The 26266-nt window shown below is 35.5% G+C and overlaps 1 protein-coding gene across 2 annotated transcripts; it reads left to right on the forward strand.

The window, feature by feature from the left end:
- The first annotated feature begins 14290 nt into the window (after positions 1 to 14290).
- Prl (prolactin) lies at positions 14291 to 22632 on the forward strand. 2 transcript variants are annotated; one of them, XM_006995418.4, is made up of 5 exons: positions 14291 to 14421; positions 16108 to 16280; positions 17840 to 17947; positions 20676 to 20855; positions 22297 to 22632. In XM_006995418.4, exons 1-5 carry the CDS (start codon positions 14394 to 14396, stop codon positions 22486 to 22488), a joined length of 681 nt encoding a protein of 226 aa, XP_006995480.1. In that variant the 5' UTR covers positions 14291 to 14393; the 3' UTR covers positions 22489 to 22632. The 2 variants fall into 2 exon arrangements, with proteins under 2 accessions (XP_006995480.1, XP_042134243.1); XM_042278309.2 differs by having other exon boundaries at positions 14307 to 14421; positions 16111 to 16280.
- The last annotated feature ends 3634 nt before the right edge of the window (positions 22633 to 26266 follow it).

The following is a 26266-nucleotide window of genomic DNA, read 5'->3' on the forward strand; positions in this document are numbered from 1 at the left end:
TCTAGAGCAGTGAAAGACTTGACTATCTGTCTCATCTATCTAATTTCCTTCATCTCAATCTATTGTTTAGAACATCACAGCTCAGAATATATCTCTTTCACTCAATGGAAATCATCCTTTGGACCTCCAAAACTGCCCCAAATTGAGCAATAATCAGGACTCACACACATGAGACATGGGCAAAGCAAGAAAATCTCGATGTTTCTCTAAATCCTATTTAGAGAAATGAACCAGGGGGCTGGAGAGATGGCTCAGAGGTTAAGAGCACTAGCTGTTCTTCCAGAGGTCCTAAGTTCAATTCTCAGCACCCACATGGTGGCTCACAACCATCTGTAATAAGATCTGGCTTCCTCTTCTGGCCTGTAGGGATACACACAAACAGCACTGTATACAAAATAAATAAATAAATATTACAAAAAAACTGAACCAGGGATAGTGAGCTAGATGACTTCAATGCTGTTATGGATATATATTTACCTATGTATGTAGAAAGAAATTGACAGTAAACTGATTTTATTTTTGGAGTAAAATATTTATTAGTCCTGTTATATTTTTAATCTCTGGTCCATTAGGTTTATAGTATATCACAATTAATATCAAAGTAAAGGATCAAAGTGCTGAAATTGTAGTGACCAGAGAAAGACCAAAGTGGAGGAGGGATAGGGAATAAGATTAGAAATTAGCAGTGGATTTAAGGAGGACTAGAATAGCATAATAATGAAACTGAGTCCCCATAATTTCAGGCAAATCTGAGCTCAAAACACAAGTGAGAAATCAGGTTAAGTTGTGACTGGCAGTGAAAGAAAAGCTTCATACATTAAAAAGTACAATAAAGCAAAGAACCAAATTGTAGATGAGGGAGAGAGACAAATTAGCATGTAGATAGAGACTGAAATTGAGAAGCAAAGTGCTTGAATGAATATCAGGAACATGAAATAAACACAACTGAAAATCTAAACATCAAGAGTTCTAGTAGTCTTATGACAAGGAAAAAAAAACAGAAGTGAAATAGGAAGAAGGGTGTTGGTAGTTGAACCATGGAATGTTCAGAAGTCAATTAACCACCCAGGCATGGAAGCAGAACCACAGGATGTTTAGAAGTCAATGGTCCAGGCTTGGGAGTAGGACCATGGGATGTTCAGAGTCAACAGTCCAGGCTTCGGAGCAGAAACTGGGTGTCCTGTGAGCCCAGAGCAAAGGTAAATATTTGGTTCACATTTGCACAATTCTAAAATCTATGTTTCTTGGAATGTGTGGAAAATTCAGTATCCATCTGGAATGGCAGAAGGCCATAATAACAAGGTGTGCTGAAACTGAATCAGACAAATGGTACTTGCTAGTTAACAGTTCCTGTTGAACTGTGAAAATCATACACATTTAAACCATCACTGAGGCCCCAGTTGGTGGTCAGAAGGACCCATTCATATCCATATTGATAATATATTAGGTAATATTTGCAAGGAAGAAAATCAGACATTTACTCATATGCCAGTAAATAATTGACCATCCATCACCAAGAGCTTAGGAATGCTCTCCTTATCCACAAACATAATCTAATTTAAATAAGGCTTTAAGTGTTATGTATGAATAGAAACATGAATTTATAAAACACATTATATATACATGGAAAATATATACATACATAGGTATATTACAAAAGCTGTTATATGCTTTGTTTGCTACAATAAAGTCAGATTAAGAAATAATTTATTAAATTTACTTATTACTTCTGAGAGCCATCTCTCTGTTTCCATTGTCTAATTGTAGGGAAAATATTGTCTTGAATAGTATACCCATTCCCCACTAGACTAAGACTAGTAAAATCTGGCTTATCTAATTGTCACTCTTCTCTTCCAGTAGTTAAGTTGAAAAATAAGCATGTTTCATTCTTGCACAAGAAGAGAAACTCTCATCCATCAGCCTTTGCTAAGACTGACTAAATTCTTGCCCATATAGTCTTGGGTTCTGATTAGTTTTAAAATTCATTGGCTACAGTATTCTTTCACTCTTAGGTAAGACACTCAGAATTTTTTTTAATTTTAGCATTAAAAATGTTTCAATATTTAGAACTTGATAACAGCATGACAGGTTAAGGTGACCTGACTATCACAACATCTGTGGACATATTTTCTTCCTTCCTTTCTCAGAGATAACTTTGGAATCAAATATTGAACTTAGGAGCACTAAAAACAAATAAGTGACTAGATATTTCAGATAGAAACAAACTTTTGATTATCTACTTGTATTCCTTTTAGAAAAAGTAAAATGAGTATACAGCTTTGTAAACACTAATAGAATCTATGTTTATTTAACTGCAGCTGTCTTTAGCTGCTAAAAAGAGTTAGTGGTTTATATTAAAGCCATGGGGATATTTATGTTTTTCAATCCAGGACATCAAAAAAATGTGTTTTGTTAGATTTTTTTTTGGTTTTTTGAGACAGGGTTTCTCTGTGTAGCTTTGCGCCTTTCCTGGAACTCGCTTTGCAGACCAGGCTGGCTTCGAACTCACAGAGATCCGCCTGCCTCTTCTTCTGAGTGCTGGGATTAAAGGCATGTGCCACCACCGCCCGGCTGTGTTTTGTTAGATTTTTAAAGGAATATTTATTATAGTCTCATGAAATAGAATCTTCTACTATGAATATTGTAGAAAGGAAACACTAGACAGGGAAGAGGGAGAAGGAGGAGGAGGAGGAGGAGGAGGAGGAGAAAGACAACAAGAATAAAGAGTCAGAGAATGAAAGGATCAGGTAGGAAGAAAACATAAGGAAGGAGAAGAAAAGAATGAGAGAAAAGGGATGGAGGGGAGGGATAAAAAAGAGCAAAGACAACAGAAGGGGCAGAATAAAAAAAGAGCAATAGTGTAACTTGAACTTCATAAACTCTCCATGAGCAGTGTAGAGAATGACACACTGAACAGAGACTTAGAGATGATGGACTGTAAGTAAGAGCAAAGGGCTTTTGCCTCTATTCCGTGGTTCTTGCCTGGGTGAAATGGCAACAATGCCATTCAGAGTGGCTAAATCTCTGCTAGAAAACTCAGAGTCATTAGCTATTGAACATAAAAGACAAGGTCAAGAAAGAAAACTGACTGAGAGGAGTTACCATGAATTACGTGCATATGGTTGACTAAAGTGTGTGTGTTAGAGAGATGTGAAGCAGCAGAATTAAGGGCTATAAACATACATTTGAATTGAGAGGCTGATGAGGGATGTGGTTTAAATGGTAGACTCTTACCTTCTTTAATCAGTAATTGGAGAGGCAAACAAACAGCATTCTTCATGTACTATAATAAACCCCAAATACAGCATATCATTTATAATGTGAAGAGATCAATCCAATTACCTGGCATGTGGAAACATGAAGTCTGGCATGAAGACTTCAATAAATTATTGGAAAAAACTCAATTAGTAGAAGTCAGTCTTGAGATGATGCAGGTGTCAGTATGAATACACAAGACTTTTATGATCAACTGATATGAAGAGAAAATGCTCATGAAAACACACACACAAAAAAAAACAGAAATCTCCGCAAAATATAGGTAAAACTACAAGTAAAATTTCTAGAAAAGTGTAGTGTCTATTTTTATTAATCATAGGTGTTTAGTAAAAAGGGAAATATGAAGTAAAGAGCTAGTGACTTTGAATATAGAATAATAGAAAGTATTATTGAGGAGTAGAGAAAGATTTTGAAGAAAACCAAAATGGCCCTGCGGTGGCGCACGCCTTTAATCCCAGCATTCGGGAGGCAGAAGCAGGTGGATCTCTGTGAGTTCGAAGCCAGCCTGGTCTCCAAAGTGAATTCCAGGAAAGGCACAAAGCTACACAAAGAAACCCTGTCTTGAAACCCCCCCCCAAAAAAAGAAAACCAAAATGGTCCCCAGAAACTATGTGTCAATAAAATTCAATTTTGGCTGAATAGAAACTGAGACAAAAAGTTTCAAATAAAAAATAAACAAAAGTAAGGAAGTTAGTGAATATAATAGATGTATAGGTGCAATTATGTTAATGAAACAAAAGCAAGTGAATTCAAAGAAGATCATGTACAAGAAAAACTGTAGAACTAACACTCAGAATATGAAACCTGAAAACATTAAGAAGAAATTAATACATTTCACTCAGGACAACCACACTTAGTTTAACACCTGAAGATTAATTTAAAAAAAAAAAGAAAAAAGGGGAGATATGGCAAATAGCAAACCCATGAATTTTCTAAACACCAAAAATTAAAATATGATATTTTTATACCAGCAATATTGTTGCTCAGAAATAAAAGCGAAACTGGACATGGTGGTGTAACTTGTAGTTCTAGGATTTACAGGCTGTAAAAGGAAGGCCATGAGTTCAAAATTAGCCTGGATGTATTTAGAGAAAGTCTATATTATGTGAAAAGAGAGAAAAAGAATAAAAGAGACAGGAAAAAAAGGAAGGAAGGAAGAAGGGAAGGGAGGAAAGAAAATATGTAAATATGAAATGAAAACACGGTAGAATTTAAAAATGAAAGCATTTTCATAAATGTTATAAAATGCGGAATTATGAAAAAAGCAACATGGATCACACTAATGGAAATTCTTTATGAAAAATGACATCACAAATAAACTTAGATCCCCAAAAAGAGGAAGATACCAGAAATACCAAATACTATTTTCCTCCTCACATTCTAAAAAAAGAAAGTAGACATAGCTGTTTAAAGTAGCCTTTTTTTTGTGATTTGCAAAATTTCTGTCCATAGAAAGCATGACAGTAACAACAAAAGAGTCAAAGGAAGTCAATAAATAATTATGGTTCTAAAGTTTCAGTATTTTAGATAGAATATAACATTATTAATGTTAACTAGGCTGGTGGGAGCTAGGACTATGTGTTTCAAACTGTACAGCAACTACTAAAATCTCAAGGGCTCAAACTGATACAATAAACATTCCAAAACAGGGGCTATTGTTTCAATTAAGACATATAAAATAATACATTTAGTTCCCATGGAATAAGCATCCACAGTTCGCTCTTAATAATATCTAACCTGGGTCAGCTATCTCCTTGGTTTTTCCCATCATGATCTTGACCTCACTTGCTCCTGTGATTTCCCACTCCCTCTCTTCAACTGAAGTTGAGGAGCTCAGCCCAGTGCTTCTTTGTAAATCATTACATCTGCTTCCATCAGTTACTGGATGTAGGTTGTATGATGACAATTAGGGCACTCACTAATCTAATTACAGGGGAAGGTAAATTCAGGCATCCTTTCCATTATTTCTGGGAGTCTTAGCTGGTGTCATTCTTGTGGCTTGTTGGGGATTTCCCTAAGACCAGGTTTATCCCTAACCCCTTAATGGTTCCCTCCACAAAGATATCTCTTTCATTGCTCTCCCTCTCTGTCCCTCCATCTACTCTGCCATCTCAGTCCCTCCTGTTCCCATCTCCCATCCTTTTCCTTCTATTACACATCCCAGCTGACCCAAGCTGGTGGAACCTCATGAACTCTGACCTATGAGTGACTTGGGGAGGGGGTGGGGCTAGACATACATGGAAGCGAAATAGACCCTTTGAATGTGGGTGACAATTTTGTGGCTAGATCTGTTTGGGGAGCTCCTGGCAGTGGACCCTGGTGCCAGGACCTGGGTGCATGAAATGGCTTTTTGGAACACATGGATACCTTGCTCAGTCTTGACACATCAGGGAGGGGCTTGGTCCTGCTTCAACTTAGTGTGCCAGACTTTGCTGACTCCCCAAGGGAGGCTTTACCCTCCCTGAGCAATGGATGGGGAGTGGGATGGGAGAGCTGGGGGCTGGGTGAAGCGGAGGGAGAGGGAACCAGGATTGGTATGTAAAATGAAAAAAAAAAAACTTTTTTGTAATAAAGGAAAAGAAAAAAAAATCTAACCTGGAGCTGTTAACAATATAAGCAGCATGCATTTTCAATGCATGACAGAATCTCTAGTAGTTCCAGGAAGATTGTGAAGCACAGATTCAGTCACAGCAGTTGCCAGACCTTTAATTTTAATTGTGTTCATAAGAAATTATTATGTCACCCTTTTACATAGAAACACAGGCAAAAGTATTTCTTAAAGTGTTTTTCGCATTCATGTTGTTAGGAAAACATTGTCTGGAAGACTAGATAGGTAGAGTGGGAAGCAGAAGATGGGAATAGCAGACTAGGGCAATGTGAGCACATCTATACACAAAGAAAGAGCAGATGAGGCATACAGGATACAGCATACAGTGACACGAATATTCTCCTAATTATATTAGAATCATATATGGTGAGGAAGAAAGTAAAGGAAGAAGATTAAAAGAAGATATATGATAGAGAATAGATAAGGAGATGAAAGATATAAACATATGATATCTACATGATGTGCAATAAATGTCTAATTAAATAGATGATAGTCAAGTGGGTGGATAGTTTAATGACAGATTGATATAGAGAGTTGTAGATAGATGAATGACAGAAATACATATATAATAAACAGTTGTATTTACTATATTAAATATAAATGTTATATATTTATAAAAGTAAATATATAATATATTCATTTAAATTAAACAATAAAACATAAAAATAAGAGGAATAAATATATATGAATAGACAAAGAGACAATGGATAGAAAGATAGATAATTGACTATATTTTAAACATGAGAGAATGTACATGTAGAAAATATGTCAATGTACTTTTTTGAAATACTAGGAATTAGTAACAATATTCCCAGATCTCTTTATTACCTAAGCTACATTCAAAAGAGACAAGGAAAAGAGAAAATAGTAAGCTGTATTTTTTAAACCACCTTTCCTTATACAGTAACTGGTATACATATACATACACAAACACACACACACACTACAAATAGTGAATTACAATTTGTTCTGAAAAATTATATACTTCTTTATTCACAATCTTGGCTTTAATTCATAAAAAATCTTTCTACAAAGATAAGGCTTAAGCTGTTACCTTATAATTTTGGACTGTATTGAAAGTAAAACAATCTTAAGGTCATTCTCGTGAACTGTGTTTAGATATATTTATTACAAACACAAATACATGTAACGAAGCCTTCCATAACACCACAGGACAACACTTTTGCCTGTGTGTTTAAGAGGATCAAATTTCTATGCTTGAAATGCCAGTGAAATAAACTACAAGGCTTGATTTATTTTTCACAAGGTCACAGCCATGACATTTTCACAAAGCCTTTGGTCTTAACCTTGGAAATCCAGATGCTCAGGACAAAGGCAGAGAAAATGAGCAGGAAATCTCTAAAGGTGCTTTGCTATTATTGAATGCAAATATATTCATTAAGGAAGTGGCTAAATAGAAAGGTATAGTCTACTTTTAATGAATTTTTTTAACACACAAATAATCAGCAAGTGTGCATTTGAATTCAACCTTTGAAGCAAGAATAACTGAGTGAAAATGGGATGGATGGAAGATCTTATCTTCACCTTTCTTTTTATTGTTTTTTTTTTAAACATACCTGTGACATGCACATTTTAGGGTCAGAAAAAGCTGCTTTCTTTCCATTTTTCTGTCTTCAGCCTTCCTGAAGAACAACTTAAGGATCAACCAGAATCATTTTCATGGGATTTTTATGTTTAGTTGCATTGCTAGAAACAGCCTTATATTCTGGATGTACTATGAACAACTCTTTAAAAACACAGCTAAAAATCTTAAACCACTGATGAATAATTTAATGAATTTTAAACAAAGTGAATGTATACAGTACAAATTGAGACCATTACACTCATCTATTTGATTCAGTGCACTCACACATTCATATACATTCATATTCATATTCATATGTGTGTGTGTGTGTGTGTGTATGTGTGTGTGTGTGTGTGTGTGTGTGTATCCCTGTCCCAACATAGGGGAGAAAACTACTTCTATGGTGCTTACAGTTAAAGCTCTCAAGCAACATTGATAACAGTACATCAGTGTTCATATTATAACAGGATTCTGGCCTGCCATCTAGAATGATAGGTTTGGACCTCAAGGAATTTAGAAAGTAAAATGTACTCAAGGATTCACTAAAATGTGTTTGGGCCTTCGATACTTAACAAGCAATATGACTCCTTTTCACTCTCTTATTTGTTGACATGAAACAGTTTTAAACATTTTAAACAAAAATTAGAAGTTGAGTTGACAGGGATCTTAAAGGTCTCCAAAAAGGCTCATGTTACAGCGTCAGGTGGTACCATGGCCAGGTGACACTACTGTCAAATGTGTCCAGTGGGAAGTCTTCAGACATTGGAGAACCTACCCTTGAGGTGGATAGCAGAGTCTAGCCTTTTACCTTTTTTAAAAATTTTTTTTTTGTTTCTAACCACCAGCTGAGGGGTCTGTTCTGCCATGTAACCTCACTGAGCAATGTTGCTACCTCTCCCACAAGCTCCAACAACAGCAGGGGCAGAGATGGGAGCCCCCAGAATTCTGAGCTACCGTCAACCTTTCCTAATGTTAAGTGGACTATCTTGGTAGTTATTATAACAAAAGAAAGCTGGCAAGAGGGAACATGTACAGAAGAAAAAGTGTAATGACTTTTCTTGAAAATTCCTGGAAAATGAAAAACAAAAGAAACACTCAGCCAAGCCTCTCTGTTGAGGACTGGGATTGAAAATCTGTTCATATTGACTCATATAAGTAATTGCATCACTAGTAAAATCCATTTATAAAGAGAATAGCTTTTAAGATAGTGGTCCTGCATGTTTCAAAAATATTTTTCATTTTACAGTTTACTGCTCTAAAATGTAGCATAAAATCTGTTATCTATATCATCTCATTAATGTATTGTGCAAAAACAATGAAATTTATTTTGGCAATCTTGTATATCATATACTTTGACCATCCCTACTACCCTTTCTCATTTTTAAATGATCAAATAGGCTTTCCTGAGTATTTAATGCAACATTAATTAAGAGGTTTCCTAGAAGCCAAATATGAAAACATAGAACCCCGTTTCTGCTTCCATAAAAATAATCTATGACCTTCATTATTACGATGGATGTTTTGTTAGTAAGTGTTACTGGAAGTTGCCAGAAACTGGAGCTTGTATCCATTCTCTTCTCTGCATGAAACCAATGCCCTTTTCAGGAAGAAACGCCCATTTCTTATCTATTCCATTGACTTCTAAGACATGACTACAAAATGGCCCTCAGAAGAGGGAAAATCCAAATGCCAAGTCACCCATAATGGTGTTAATAATACTGCCTCTCTCAAGTAGTTGACAGGTAACCTTTTATCTTCTTTTTAATCTGCAAAAATCTGTGACTTTCATTCTACTAATGATATAGAAGTGACAAGTAGAAAAGTTAAATGAAGATTTTATGACATATGCAAGACTCATATTAGTAAAATAACTCCTAGAGACCGAAATGGAAGATAAAACCAGCACCAATTTAAATAAGAAAAACATTTAAGAGCTTTGCATCACTTATCTAAACAGCATATTACAAACTGTCTAGCAAATGAATTGTTTTTATAGCATGATTTAGAATTGGACTCAAATTCTCCTTGACAAGGGCAATGCTTCCTTGGAGGCCCCACTTCTCTCTTGTTACTTGTTGCTAATCCAATTACCTTGACTTTTTTTTCTTGAGGTAATAATGTGATTTTCAATATACTTTCAAGGTCACATCTTCATCTCCTCATAAAGACTTCCATATACAATGTTGTGACAGCCATATATAATGCTGATGAGTATGAAGATAGAAGGCAAGAAGTATCACTACTGAACATGTGGTTACAATGCCAATTTACAAGTAACTGAGTAAGTTTTCCTCATTTTCCCATCTGTAAAATGTTGCAATTGATCAGGTTTATTCTACTGTTCTTCATTGAATTCAATACTCTAAACCAAATAGGATGATTCAGAAGTTGTTCTTCTGGAATGATTAATCTTCGTGAGAAATGAAGAGAATAAAACTGTATTATTTAAATGAAGGAGAAAAGAAAGAAAGTCAATTGTGAATTAGGCCAGGCTAAAACAGGGAAAGGAATAATGAGGAATTTCATGGAAATAATATCAATGTGTCACCAGGATGAATGTGATGCAAACAGATTTGGGGTCATGTTTCCAGATATAGTGATTCTAACATCAAACAGCTAGCAAAGCCCAAGAATGTAGGGTTGACCAAAAAGTTAACAAAGATAATGAACCAAGTTGTTGATATTCCTCATCTCTGTCCTTGTCTCTGTGCCTGTCTCTGTCTCTCTACCTCCCTTTCTCCCTCCCTCCCTTCCTTCGTGTGTGTGTGTGTGTGTGTGTGTGTGTGTGTGTGTGTGTTGTGGGGGTGGTACAAACAAGCAACGATGCATGTCTAAAGGTCAGAGGACAATTTGCAGGACTTTGGTTTTTTCTTTTTACCACGTGGGGCCTGGGGATTTTTGTTTCATGGCCTCAGGCTTTACGTGAAGTGACTTTGCCAGTGCTGTTTATAGGCCAGCAATAGAATGACCACTGCTGACCATTAGGAGAAATAATTCAAAACACACTCAACTACTATGTCTACTTAATATTCTTGTTGCCAGGAGCACTAATTTTTTTTTTTTTTTAGAAAACTATAACATTTTTTTAAGGACAAATAAAAAAATATTACAGGTGCTTAAAATGTCTTGGATAATTTCTTCTGGCATTTAAAAATCAATGCTCTATGCTTTATATCCTGTAATTGAACATAAAAGGAGTATTGACAGCCTTAGCATCACTGCTTTTTGTATGAAATATCACAAATTGTTGTAACATAACACATCTATCTGTTAATAAATGTGTGATTCCACTAATTTTAAATGTAGTTTTTCATTTGCCTATTTTTATATCTTGTTTCTTTTTTTCCTCTTGGTTTTTAACTTTTATTAAAAGTGTATTAATTTTTTTCACAGACTATGATTTGTTCTTATTATTTCTTTTCCCTCAACACCTCCCATTCTCCCTACCTTCTTACCAATTCAGCATCATATTCTCTCTCTCAAAAAAAAATACATGGTAAAACAAAAAGTAAAAAGAAAAACAATCTTAAGGAAAATCAATAAGGCAAAAAAGTAGCAAAAGAAAACGCTTACAAAAATACAAGAAGTACATTTTGTACTGATCTTGTGTTTGTTGTCACAGTCTCCATGAGTTCATATGTATATCAGTCCCACTGTGTCATAAAGATACTATTTCCTTGGAGTTATCCTCTTCCTCTGGCTCTTAAAATCTTTCCATCTTACCTTCCACCTAGATCCTTGAGTCTTGAAAGTAGAGGTTTGATAAATATGTCACATTTAGGGACAAGTGCTCCAAAGTCTTACAGTCTCTGTACATTGTCCAGTTGTGCATCTTGCTGCTAATTATCATCTACTGCAAGAAGAAGCTTCTCTGATGAGGATTGAGAGATGCTCTGATCTCTGGGGATAGCAATATTTCATCAGGAGTCATTTTATTGTTAAGTTTCTTTAGCAGAATAAACCTTAACATTTCTTAGGCATTTCATTATAAGTCAGGCCTACTTAGTACATTCTGACTAGCATTTGATAGCATAATGTTGCTCTGATGTTGTCCCTGTGTGGGTCAGATGGTTAGGATTACAGCTGGCATTTAATTATCAAAAGGCAGCAGTACAATCAAAAATATTCTTAGCCATCCATATGTGTCCCAACTGACACAGAAATCACCCACTAACTTCTTGTCCTTGGAAAATCAGTTTTACATCTGAAGTATCAGGATGTCCTACTCCTACTTACATCTACTCCTTTTACTTAAGCGAACCTACAAACCTCATTTTGACCATATCATTTGATTTCTGTTTATAAACCTCAATCAATACAACCATACTTTTCTCTATATTTGATCACAGACATACTTATTAGCTCTTTAAAGCATAATACCCATTCATTTCATCAGAACCAGCCACAGGCAAGATTCTGTGGTCTTCCTCCCCTCAGCTGTCTTCCTCATGACTTTGAAACTGTACTTGTCGCTTGTCATTGAAAAGATGCTGCTTATTGCATCTTTTACTTGCTCTTCGTAAATAGAGCTTAACAATGAGTTGATTTAAATATATATTTGCATTTCCTCCCATGTTAATTTCAAAGGACAAGGAGTTTATCTAGATAATTATCTCTTTAGTTACTATCTGACTATGAAATTATATATTACACTAGGAAAGTGTGTTTCAATGGTGGAGATAGCATCAGATTAAAAAAAATGGGTGAGGCCATGGACGATAGATGACAAGCCCCCACTGCCACTTTTCTTATTAAACTAGTTACTGCGTACTTATCCTCATACCTGCGGAAGAGTGCAGCTCTTACCTTTCCATAAAGAAGCTTCCTGTTGCAGTTTATAAAGAGTCTAACAGGAAGTTACAACTGCTCAAATGGTCAAAATGCAGACACATTTAAATTTTAATATTATGTTGGCAGTGTCCATTTTATAGCAGATTTCCTTATGCTAAAGTTGATGGAAAAGAAGGAGAATATTGCACAGGATTATATATCTTTATTTCTGTGACAATCCATACTTTTTGTCCAAGAGGATAAATGGATACTAAGCATGCATGCAAGAATGATCCCAAATCTACATTTAGTAGATACATCTGCGAGATGCCACACTTGAGTTTTCTGGCTTGAAACCTGACATTATGTCAAGGCAATTTGGGGAGGGGGGAACAACTAAGGCATTTACCAAGAAAGCATCTAAGGATGGTATTCTTTAGTAAAGATTTCTAAGTTCCCATAAGAGCACAAACATGTGCAATAAATGTGCAACCAAAATAAAAATGGCTGGAGAGATAACTCATAGGTCAACAGCACATGTACTGGATTTTCAGAGGACCCATGTTCAGTTCACAGAACCTACTATGAAGGCTTACTCCCACCTGTAACTCTAGCTCTAGGTCATGTAACATCCTCTTCTGGAATCTGTAGTATTTGTAGTCATACTCACACCTATACACAGACAGACAGACAGACAGACAGACAGACAGACAGACAGACACACACACACACACACACACACACACACACACACACACACACGTGTGTGTGTATCAAAATATTTAAAATTTTCTTTAAAAGAGGAAAAAGGATAACACCACAAGAAGATATGATTTGGTAAAAAAAAAATATTGCATCTGTCAGTCCATATTCAGTAAAGCCAAAACTAAAGGTCACAAACTGCTTCAGATGCATGGGCCCCCAAATTAAAGAAAGTCATCAGCAACTTCATTATTATTCACTAAAATAATATTACTTAGGTAATCTCTAACAGATGAATGGAACTTTTGAGTGCATGGACAAATGCATTTTTGTCACCTTGCCCTAGTGTGGTTTGGGGTCAGGAGAGGCAGATAGATAATGAGTTCATAACAGTTTATCTATATCCTCCCTATGAGTGGAGATAAGGGGCTAGGATTGTTTTTGATTGCATTGTGTACTTGCATCTATGTGAAAATATGTGTGTGTGTGTGTGTGTGTGTGTGTGTGTGTGTGTGTGTGTGTGTGCATACGTATTTTTTTGCCCTAAAAATGACTGTGCTCCTTCCCTAAATAAACCGTGCAAGAATGGGTGATACCTGGTTCTCCTTAGATATGAGTACACATAGACACATAGTAATTAGCATTTTTCTGTCTTCACAAGTCTTCCCATTATTCAAGCAACAATCCTTCCCACATCTAACCTCATTTTAAAAGAGTGTCTACTATCTTGGCATTTAGTCTCTCTAAGCTTGTTTTTTACTATACACATAAAAAGTGAAAATACAAATTCACATACTAAAATCAAGAGATAAACATATGAAACTATGTTTTATAACCAAAAGTTATAACCATCATACATGTACATGTCACTTTTAAAAGGAAAAAAATAGTTTGTGAGATAGTAAAAATCACTTAAAAGGGTTCAGAGTGTTAGAGGGAACAGAATATCCTGCCCTTTCAAGTTTATGTCCATATTCCCTGGTATTTAGTGCATACATTTTGAAGCTTTTAATTCATCCAATAATCTTGAAGGAGAAATTTTATAATCAGTGTAGTTTCAAGCTATTTCCTAAATTAAAAGTCAGAATACATGGTGCAGACTCTGAAAAGAAATAAGGGTATATTTTGAAGGAATCACCTTCTATAAGTTTTACAGATTCTCTACCTCAAACTACACTCTCATTTCCTTTTGTGGTAATTAATCAAAATCCTTCATTTCTAGCCAATATGTCTTCCTGAATATGAATAAGAAATAAAATACCATTTGATGTTTAAAATTAAGGGGGCAATCTTAATGACGGAAATAGATGACGGGGAGGGGAAGAGGATGCCGGATTATATATATATTCATGAAGATGTCAAAGGTTTATAAAGCCAATATCTGCAGATGAGAAAGCTGTGGTTCTTTCAGACCTTCTTTGGTGAAGTGTGTTCCCAGAAATAATCACCACCATGAACAGCCAGGGTCCAGTCCGGAAAGGTATGTGCTGCTGCTCAGTGAATAATGCGCTTTCTCAGCATTCTGGGGAAGTATGGGGGTGTCTAATGTAAACACTTAGCTAATTCAGATTTCAGCTTTAGAGAGGGGTGGGGAATAACTGCTTTTCTCCAGACATGGGATAACTAGAATCAACATGAACCCAAGACAATTGTGGTGCTGTACAAAATAATTTGATACCTTATTCATGGCAACAGATAACAAAAATACAGAAATAATTAGGTTTAAAGCAAGTGTGGTGGGGTTGCTAATTTTCCACAGAAGGAGTTGGGAGCATCATGGGACACTCACCTTGTACTCCAGCTATGCATCACTACCTATTCTGATGTCAGTTTCTCAGAGACGCAGTTGTCTTTTCGTTAACAACATAGTTTAGAAGACTATCCTATTAATTGATTTAGAAAGTTTTCATACCTAAGTATAACAGACTATTATATCAGTGGCTTTCTAATGGGAGAGATGTGCTTCTTCCTGGGATGTCTAGGGACAATTCGTGCTAACATAATTGAAGTAAGAAAGGAAAAAGGAGAGTGCTACTGGTAGCTAATGGGCAGAAACAGTGGATGCTCTGAAATATTCTCTACTACAAAGCAATTCAACTCAAAAAGTTGGTGTTGCTGAGACTGAGAACTTGTACTGACACAATCCATAAGAATATTGGGTCCACCTGTCAGATTCTAGAAAGAAGCAAGAAATATTTTTTTGTTGCCAAATATCTATATAAGTTGGCCAGTTTAAGTAAATATGATGAAACTTCCAGTGATATAGGCACAATACACATAATGATAATAGGTATCTGTTTTACACTGCTCTAACAATCTGGTGGAAGCTGAATGACATTTTAATAGAAGAGAAAAAAGTCTTAGGACTCTAGTACTAACTAATTACCTTTACTTTCTTTGTGTCATTTAAGGAAAAAAAGAATTAGTAGCACCATAAAATTTGTTTTGTAACATGTATAACAAACACTTTTTCTATTTTATTTCTTCTTAAACTGAAAACCCCTCACATGATAAATATTCAGAAAAGTGTACTCAGAGTTAAAGAATATCTATGTAATTATGAACTTACAAGAGCTATTGTTATAGCACCATTATCTGCAAAGCATATTTCTCTCACACATGTATATAAACTATCAAGTCTCCTAACACACACACACACACACACACACACACACACACACACACACACACCACATACACTCACTCACACACACACGTAAATGCATTTATGTATTCTGCATTACATAAATATATTTGGAGTATATTTTGGAAAATTAGAAGTATTTTATAAGAACTATACCCAAATAACATTTTAAGTTTTCACCTAATAGGTTATTTAGCAATATCATATAGTAATTTTCATAGGGAATGTGACTACTCAAGACCAGAAGTAACTACCACAACATGAAATTGTTTTAGGAGATTGACTTAGTACAGTAGTTTGGACTTATTTATGTTCAAAGCAGTTGCAAATTGCGCAAGTACTTCTGAGCAAAATACAAAATGACAAGAGCCATCCTATTTAAACTACATGTCTGGGAAAACATGGAAGATGGTGAGTCTTCCTTCCCCAGAGATGCAACCATACATGTAAAATACTAGAGACAGATAAGGTTTTGCTTCAGTTGAAAAAAATCATCTCACACTGGTTCCTGTGTTTACTTAGCAGGGACACTCCTGCTGCTCCTGATGTCTAACCTGCTGTTCTGCCAAAACGTGCACCCTCTGCCAATCTGTCCCAACGAGAATTGCCAGATGTCCCTCCAGGAGCTGTTTGACCGGGTGATCATGCTTTCTCGCTACGTCTATAAGCTGTCTACAGATATGTTCATTGAAATTGTAAGTACTTCACTCAAATCTGGCATCTGTTCAAAAGGGTCTCTTTGCTGCAGTTGAACTTAAACAATGATCCAAACTTCAAACACTGCATCTTCACGGGAAAAAGAAATGTTAGCTGATAAAAATTGCAACAAGAATGAAGCAATTTCATGAAATCTTATGATTTACAAGAGTGAAATGATTTTCAGTTTTTTAAAATCATGTTTCTGAACTTAAAGTAGAGATGTAAAGTAGAGCCCTCAGTGTAGTTGGGGAAGACTTCTAAATTCCCAGTCTTGCATGTGTAGGTTCAGGCTCCAGGGGCAGCATTTTTCACTTAGTGCTTTGCAGATGCTCAGTGAAGGGAAAAAGCATGGAAGGAGTAAACTTTGTGGATGGACTAGAATTAACCTAAACTAAAACCATATGAAGAAGGGAAAATAAAAATAATCACCACTCAGACAGCCCCAAATGCTAAGTCATTTGTTCAAACTTTCAGAGCATGGTTTCAATTACAGGGGGAAGGCTAGTTCAGAAGCAGAGAAAGTTCTTGTGCTAATAAGGGTCTTTTAGAGGACTTACATTATTTCTTTGAGTCAATCTACAGGACTGTTACCAGGGACAGTTTTAGTACATCAGTGGATATGCAGAAATTGGTTCATCATTAGCAATAAATATGAATCCATAATGTTCTCTGTACTCACTAGCATTTCATTCAGTTATTGACTGATCATAGTTTACTTTTGAAATCCTCATAGAAATTCTTCTAAATTTTCAGTTTTACTAACTTTTAGTTTATAACAATATCTTATACAATAAATAAGTAATAAAATTACACAAATGATTAAATATTAATTACAATGTATATATTAAATAATTTTTTAAATTAACTTTTTTTGAGACAGGGTTTCTCTGTGTAGTTTTGGTGCCTGTACTGGATCTTGCTCTGTAGATCAGGCTGGCCTTGAACTCACAGAGATCTGCCTGGCTCTGTGTCCTGAGTGGTGAGGATAAAAGTGTGCACCACCACTGGCCAGCACTTAACATTTTTCAAAGATGTATGTCTAGTGTTTTGCAGTTTACTTTTTCACAATACACATAATTATGTTCAGTATTTATGAAGAGCTTTGTACTGTACAAATATATAGATTCAGAAGCATTTGAATGAAGCTGTGTTTTATAACTACTTAAAAAGAATCATATCAATCTGAAGCCATGGGAAACAATAAATAAAGTAATATAGATAACACATACTATGGCATTTATTTCAAATATGAGAAATAACACTTAAAAGATATTTTTATATTTTAGGTATTTTTAATGTTTATTTTCTGAATTGTAATTCATAAGAAGTTGGGACAAGAAAACAAGACAGTATAGAATAGGTTGGAAGATTAGACATTGAATATAAGAAAAAAATTGGATATAATTGGGAGATAAGTAGGAAAAGGTTTACATACTTCCTTAATTTCAAGTGTTATACTAATTTAAACTTCAATATACACCAAGTGCTTTAACATTCTCGTTATATATCTTTTAATTCTTAAACTTTGCTAATAGGATTTTTGTATCATTTCCAGGATAAACAGTATGCTCATGACCATGAGTTTATTGCCAAGGCCATCAATGACTGCCCCACTTCTTCCCTGGCTACCCCTGAAGACAAGGAACAAGCCCAGCAGGTCCCTGTGAGTTCTAACCGTTTTATTTCCAACATAATTGAGGTAGTACAGAGGTTTTAGTGTTTTCCAGGTTATTAGAGCACTGAGTTAGGTACAATAATCATGCTTAAAAAAAAACAGGAAGAGTGATTTACCAAAACAAATATACAGTGTAGAGTGGGTAAGAGTAAAATGTCATACTTAATAACTTTGTAACAGAGTCATAAGCTGTCCATGAAGATGACATTACATATGTTATTCTGTAGGAAACTTTGAAATGTTTTCATGGTCGTGGATAAATTAACATTCATACATATGTAAGAAATGCAAACTCAGTTGCATTTGTTCTACATTTTAGGAACTCTTCCATTGACAGCGTCCATTACTGACTGCTGCAATTCCACTTCTTAACTTTTCATTCTCCTAGTTCTACTTCTACTTCTCTAACAACATCTGGATTCTTCCCAGACTCCTTTGCCTTCTTCTATGACTTAATTGAAAGTCTCCTCACCAAGCAGTATCTGAAAAATACTTTATTGTGTTTCTCACAGTTGTGACTGGGGTCTCTTATATTAATAACATCTTAATATTATAGCAGGTCTAATCATTAAGTTTGTAAACCATGTCTTAACCAATCTCAACATAACTGAAATCAAAATATATACACAAGATGATTATGCCTGAGAGAAGCCAAAGAGATACCTTGTCTCAAAAATTGTTTTGGACTACTTGGTTAACACTGGTGGAATTTATCTTTTCTCAACCAATCAATCAGTCAATCATTCTCTCTCTATATATAGTACATTTGTATATAAATTTATGTGATATATATATATATATATATATATATATACATATATGTGTGTGTGTGTGTGTGTGTGTGTGTGTGTGTTCTAGGTCAGCCAAGAAACAAACAAACAAAGAAACAATATATATATATATATATATATATATATATATATATATATATATATATATATATATATAAATGTACCAAAGTACAATAGTTTCTCTACTTTATTAGTCACATCTGAGTTCTATATTCTTGCTATTCTCATTAATATTATAGTGATAACTGAAGAGAAACTGAAATAGCAGGACAAGGGACGAAAAGGAAATATTTGGTGAAAGATGTTCCATTGCTATACTCTCCACAAAGCATACACTTTACATTGCTCCAATTCTTCGTTACAAAAAGTTTCGTGTTGCAATGTATTATTATTTCACTGTTGAGATGAAGGACTTGGGCTCCAAGAGGTAATCCTGCATTTGTAGCAGTTTTGGTACTAGTAGACAAGGAGTGCTGGCTTCATCTAACTCAAGCTCTAACTCTTACTCACATGCTATCATGCTCCCAGGAGCCTATGTTGCCACTACCATTGGTCCTTTTCCTTTCCCTCATATGCTTTATACTCTTCTATTGTAACATCCCTTGGATTGTACTCTACTCATCATGTCCATTACCATTTGAGTACATTACAGACAGCTGTACAGTAAGTATTTCAAACCAAGGATGAGTTTAATGTATTATCTGTGGAGTGAGCTAACATTGGGTGTTCAAAACTCCATTGTGGTTTTCATTCATACTTTTATTTAACTACAGTGCTCTGTCATTATTCTTCATATGTACAAACCAAACAATGGGCCATTCTTCTCGAAGTGATGGAAAGGGAGTCATGCTATTCTTATTGTGTCTTTCTTTTAACATTCTAAAGAAGATAAAAATAATATAGTCACATAATAACCAATCTCCTTCATTAGTGTGAAAATTATTTGGGCCACTGGTCATTTCTAGGGGTAGTATCTATCTTGCCTGTGGTCTTCCCAGAACCTGCTGACTTCTTGTAAGTACTGAGTGCCACCAAAGCTTTGGTTTGTTATGGATGTACACAGAAATGAAATAGAAAAAACCTGACCATGAGGGCAGATGGTAGAATTTCAGAGGGATATCAAGCACAGAGAATTTGTATCTTAGTAGAAAAACTGGTAATTTAAATGCTAAGGAGATATAACTAAATTAAGTTCTTTCCACGTATGTATGAAGACCTGAATTTGTTCCTTAAACCTTACTTTAAAAAGCCAAGCATGAGTGTAGCTGGACAGGGTGGTGTGTGCTTTTAATTCCAGCACTCAGTAATCAGAAACAGGTGGACCTATGTTCTAGGTCAGCCAAGAAACAAACAAAACAAAATAAAGCAAAACTCACAACGGCCACCATCACTGCCAACAGCAACAACAACAACAACAAACAAGCAAATAGAACTTGAGGTTGCATGCTTGCAATCTCAGCTTTGGAAAGGTAAAGTCAGTCTAGCCAGTCAGCGTAGCCTACTGGGAAATTTTCAGGCTAGGGAGATACCATATCTCATAAAATAAGATGGACTCCATCTGAGCAATGACACCTAACTTTGTTTTCTAGTCTCCAAGCCTCCAAAAGCCTGTACATACATACTACACACACACACACACACACACACTACATACATACACACAGAGAGACACAAATGCACACACATACACATATACAAATGCATAAAGAAAAGTAGTCATTTAAATAGGTCATTTTTTGGTTGAATTTTCAAAGTATATGCAAATAGTTAATTTTTACTTCTCTATATATTTGTGGTCTAGAAACATATTGATACACACAGTTATAAAACAAATATTTTAATCCTACTTTTATGAAGAAAAGCCATATGTCACTAACTCGGCTGTATTTCACTTGCTTTAATTATTGTTCAACGTGATTGCTTAGCCTGAAGTCCTTCTGAACCTGATACTCAGTTTGGTGCACTCCTGGAATGACCCTCTGTTTCAACTAATAACTGAAGTAGATGGTATTCATGAAGCCCCTGATGCTCTCCTATCAAGAGCCAGAGAGATTGAGACACAAAACAAGCGTCTTCTAGAGGGAATTGAGAAGATACTTGGCCAGGTGAGCACTTCCCTGAAACTTGATTGCTTTTCTTATTCATGCAAAATCTGTTGTCTACAGTGAGAAACAGATTTTGAAAAACTCTTCTTTGCAAGAACAAAGTTTAGGCATTTTACATTTTAGAGTTCTACTGAAGCAAGAACCAAATTCTTACTAGAGTAGAATCTAATGTCTTTGAATCTTAAAATTCAATTATGGTATTTGTTAGGTGTGGCCTTCCTTATGCTTCTTACAAATTCACAAGTGGCTTGCCTTTTCTTGGGAATGGATGGTTAAAAATTCACCAATAAAAGGAAAACAGACTATAGAATTGACAAGATAAAGCTTTCTTGAAGAAATGTCATATACATGTATTGACATTCTGGTTAGATTCCCCTTCTACAACTACACCAGAGAATTAAAGTGTGAAGGAAGAAAAAAGAAAATAAAAATCAAATTAGAAACCCTCCTGCCAACTTTGGCCCTCATCCATAGGAAACTGGAAAGATATGGATGGGTCATCAATACTGTTCCAGAAACTCTCAAAAGGGGCATATTTTCTCTAAAATGTTCCTTATTTTTATCATGTATAGAACAAAATGCAGTTTATTCTGCATGTTGTTTCACTTGAGTTTCCTATATCAAACTCAAGTCATTGCATTTGATAGACCCAAATCATCTGACATATTTAAGTTGATTTAGTAGTTTGAATTTCTCCAGTTAAGATAATTATTAGTGCTGGTGAAATTAATAGCTAATCAGCTTTCTGAAAATCATGTAAATAAAATACATTTGATGAAAGAAAGTAGGAGTATAGACATACTAATTGTTTTATATTTCTTCCTAGCTGTTCAGTGTATATGTTAACACATGGCATTTTTGTAGTTTCCATGAAAGAATGCAATTCTGATCAATAAATACAAAAATGCAAATGTAAATAAAACCATTAAAACAGCAACATATGTAGTAAACACTCTGATTTCGAGGTATTATCTTCATTTTTGTGAGGCTACATTCTGACTTCATGATTATTTCATAATGAGGTACCAAGCATATTCTTCCTCATTAAGGTTTCAAATATGTGCAATTCAGTTCAAAACAGTAAGATGGCAAGTAATGCATTATCAGAAGCGACAAAGTACAAAGTCGTTGAAACAGACAAGCACCTTAGATAAAGCAGACACTCTCTCTTTCACCATACCTTGGTAAAAGCCTGGGACCTGGTGGTTATCATCTGTCCACATGAACAAGACAAACTTCAGCTCAGACCACTTGCCTAATACCAAACGTATCTGTATACTCTGGTCCAAACACTTAGATGGCTGACAGACTTCTTGTAGCCTGCTTAATTATGGCTTAAATTTTACATTGTTCTTTCCCCAAAACATGAATTTAACAAATAGAAGAAATAAGGATGTAAAAATGCTAATATATGAATTGGAACTATCTGTTTTCTAATTAGGCCTATCCTGAAGCCAAACGAAACGCGATCTACTCTGTTTGGTCACAACTTCCATCTCTGCAGGGAGTTGATGAAGAATCCAGAGACTTGGCTCTTTATAACAAGATTCGCTGCCTGCGCAGGGATTCCCACAAGGTTGACAATTATCTCAAGCTCCTGAGATGCAGAATTATCCATAACAACAACTGCTAAGCCCACATTCATTCCATTTACTTCTGAGATGGTCCTTAAACATCTGTTTCTTCAAAACTTCTGTTAGTATTATAGCTTTCAGTGCATGCTTGGGTGCAATGGGTATCTTTAAAGAATAAAAACTAACTTTTTAAAAACGCCAAAGTCTGAAAAAGCAATCTGTCAACATTTCACTTGTTAATTTAATAGAAAATATTACACTGACATCATCATGTTTTCAAATTTTGTCACAAATAACAGGTTCAAGGATTATAAATAATACAAATGGCAAAGTAACTTAAAAGTATAGAAAGTTAATATGGGCCAAGATTTTCAGAATTGAAGAAGGAAGTCACTATTAACAAGTCCATCTAGTCTTCCCAAAAGGTTAAAAGCTAGATCATTTCTATGAGACAAATTTCTAGTGTAGGATTGGATAAATCAAGCACGATGAAAATGGGTTGCTTCTATACAGTACACTATCAGTCAAGCAATCTGAAAGTGTTAGGATACAACCATGTATTATCCCTAGCTATCTTTAAAAATTGGCTTTAGCAATTCTCCTCTGCAGTCATTTTACTCAATATGATAAGGTGAAGAAGCAGGTTCAGACAGAAAGATACCAGATTACAGAAAATTAAGTAGTGCAGTGTTTTCCATACATATTGAGCTAATCAACTTGCACTCCGGAGGAAAAAGTTGTTACATGCTTTGAGGACAAACCACACTGTAGGAGACTTTCTTAAAATTTTCTAATTATTACTACAGAATCAAAAATCAAATGACAATTTTTTACTCTCTTGAAATTGGTCACCATGTATAAGTTTCCATGACATTTCTATCTCCCACATTGCTTATTAGTGGAAAAATGCATCTGGAAAAAACAATAAATCTAACACTTTAAAAATGTGTACATACATATACACCAGACATAGCAGTAGATAAGCCTGATGTTTATAAATCAATTAAATAAGTGGCTAGTGCATAGGGTCAGTTTCTTACACAGGAGATTTTGGAAAAGGAGGCATGTGATGCTCCTAATCTACATATGCTTCTATAACTGTTGCTGATTCCACAGCAGAACTAAATATATAGACCATATTACTGAAGGTACTGAAGAAAACTTAGCTGCAAAATTAAATTTTAAAAATTGAGCTTATAGCGGTGTAAAACTTCCCAAACCTTGGAATGCCTTCCATAGTACTAAAAGTCATTATGTAGAATATTTCAGGATAATTATCAACAATTGTTATGCTCAGCAACATGGTAAGGCAATCCTGGCAAAGTTTATCAACTAATGAAGCAGTGACACACAACAGTTATAAACTGCAATCAACTCTTAGCTGATTTGATTTCTTGTGTGTCACCTCACACAAGAAAATCCAGAGGTTATGTAAGATGAATTGATAAACTGTCTTATTCATAAAAAAAACCTGGAGCCTGATATTGGGGTGAAAACTGAGATCAGAGGAATCGGACAAGCCACAGCCAACCTCACCTCACTGACACCTCAGCCTCCAGAGAGAGAGCCTCTTCCTGAATACTGAAGCTTAAATCCTTTCTGTCCCTGCCATCTCATTTCGTCTCTCCACCCAGCCTCATCACTTCCTCTTTCTGCCCAGCTCTGTCATTTCCTGTCTGTCTGTACAGACCTCCAGACCTTTATGGTCAACTAGTGTTAGAATTTAAAGGCATGTGCCACCATGTCTGGCTCTGTTTCCAGTGTGGCCTTGAGCTCACAGAGATCTAGATGAATCTCTGTCTCCCAAATGCTAGGATTAAAGGCATGTGCTACCATTGCCTGACTTCTATGTTTAATATAGTGGCTGGCTTTTTCCTTGGATCTCCAGGTAAACTTTATTTATTAGTGCACAAATAAAATATCACCACAAGGTTATATCTGTAGATAGTAAGAAATACAAATAGAAAGAATTAACAGTGCTTGAGGAAGTCATGGTCTCCATCAATAAGGATATGATCAGATTTTTGTTAAATGGATGTGATGTGCCTGCCATTGTGCCTGCTAAACCTTTCTGTTCAGATCTGTGGGTTACCTACTCCTTTGAGAGAAACAATTTCCAGTGTTGATGGTTAAAGAAAGATATTTGTGTTTAATTAAAATGTCTAGGATTATTGACGCTTACTGAGATAGGGTGGTCCATGCTCATACAAGCATTGAAAGCATTTATCATCACTTGAATCACTCAAGAATAGTTGGAGAAAATATGACAGACATAAGGTCTTGAACTAAGGCAAGGTATGAGGGAATAAGTCTATTCTCCTGCCAATCTGGAAATGAGTAATTATGAAGCAGAGATGGTGTTGGAGATTGCAAAATGACTTGAAGTCTCTAGCTGACATGTGGAAAAGCAAAGCAGCACATAGAGATAGGACTGTGTTAAAGGTAAATAAGGTGTCAATACTCCCTGAAGGGAGAGTGTCACTGATCTATAGACATTGATCCAATCTGTCCCCCAGCTCTGCTTGGCCTTGAGTACATCTGTTTGTGTATATATATAAGAGGCAGAAAGTTGAATGAAAGCACCAGTGAGGTGAAGCAGCTTTTCTGAGTTGGGGACCACATTGTGGTGTCAGTTCTGAGAGATGCAGCTTACTTCTACTCAACCATGTAAGTAGCCCTCCATCATGCTCCCCTAAGCTTTAGCATGCATTATTTCTTGAAGACTTGTTTGGAGAACATATTTTCTATGGTGTGATCAGTGCTGTATATTCTAAGAAGCAGTGCTTGATTGTGCTTCATCTGGAGACAAGGCAACAGAGACTAGAGAATGTTTTATATTGCCATCGCTCAATCAACTTTGAAATCATTGGTTTTCACTTTATTGATAGACAGGAAAAGGGGGACAGTGCGACAGGTGTTTAAGGGGTACCTTCTAGTAAACATTTTCCTTTGCAGAGTATCCTTCTAGAACAAGAAATAATGCAACTCAAATGACCAATTTGAATTACTGAGAAATTGTTCTTTGTAAAGAGCACAAAATTCAGTGGTCTAACTGAATCTACAAGATTCAGTTGTCTAATTCAGCTAGAGAAAGAGGAAGTTTTAATTATGTTTGGTCACCAGGACTTGGATATGTATTTGCTTACTTAATACATCAGCCTGAATAAGCATCATTTCTGAAACCTAATGTAGATGATGATAGCAGGTTTGTGTCTTTATCAATTTAAAATATGTCAAATGACATGAAAAAAAAAAAGCATTCTTGAGTTAACAAATATTCTTAACACTTAAGGGGTATTTATAAAAAATGGATTAGTTACAGCTGTCAAGATTATTTACATTATCATTATTATTATTATTATTATGAAAGTGAGCATAAAATCCTAAGACTTTCCGACATGTGCAGACAATGTCTTGAAGAACCTGGCTTAGAGTTAATTAAAGCTCCATGTGTTTGCAAAGTTAGGAAGCTCACCTTAGCAAGCCCCAACTGCACAAAATTTTCTCTAGTTCAAGCTGTGTACCAGAGAAATGTATTTATTTTCCTGTATTTGCCTAGTTTAAAAAGCATATTGACTTTTCTGCTACATCAAATCAAATCATGTAGCAGAGGGCCCAAAGAACAGACAACATTCTCAGACAATTTAACTGTTGAAAACTCAATTGAATAAATTATCTCATTTCATTTCTCCTAAAGCAGTGATGCGTCTGTTGCTGCTATTGACAAATCTTCTCCTTTGGGAGCATGTGTCCTCCAAAACCAATCTCCTTCTGTCCACTAAAGACCTGTATCATCATGTGGGTGAACAGGCTCATACCAGCTATGACATGTCTGCA

This window comes from Peromyscus maniculatus, chromosome 5 (genome assembly GCF_049852395.1).
Source record: "Peromyscus maniculatus bairdii isolate BWxNUB_F1_BW_parent chromosome 5, HU_Pman_BW_mat_3.1, whole genome shotgun sequence".
Lineage (NCBI taxonomy): Eukaryota > Metazoa > Chordata > Mammalia > Rodentia > Cricetidae > Peromyscus > Peromyscus maniculatus.

Bases quoted from the DNA above. Each gene is read 5' to 3' on its own strand.
- Prl (XM_006995418.4), top strand. From the start codon at position 14,394: ATGAACAGCCAGGGTCCAGTCCGGAAAG. The intron at 16,281-17,839 runs GTAAGTACTTCA...TATCATTTCCAG, and splicing joins CAGATATGTTCATTGAAATT to GATAAACAGTATGCTCATGA. The intron at 17,948-20,675 runs GTGAGTTCTAAC...GTGATTGCTTAG, and splicing joins AACAAGCCCAGCAGGTCCCT to CCTGAAGTCCTTCTGAACCT.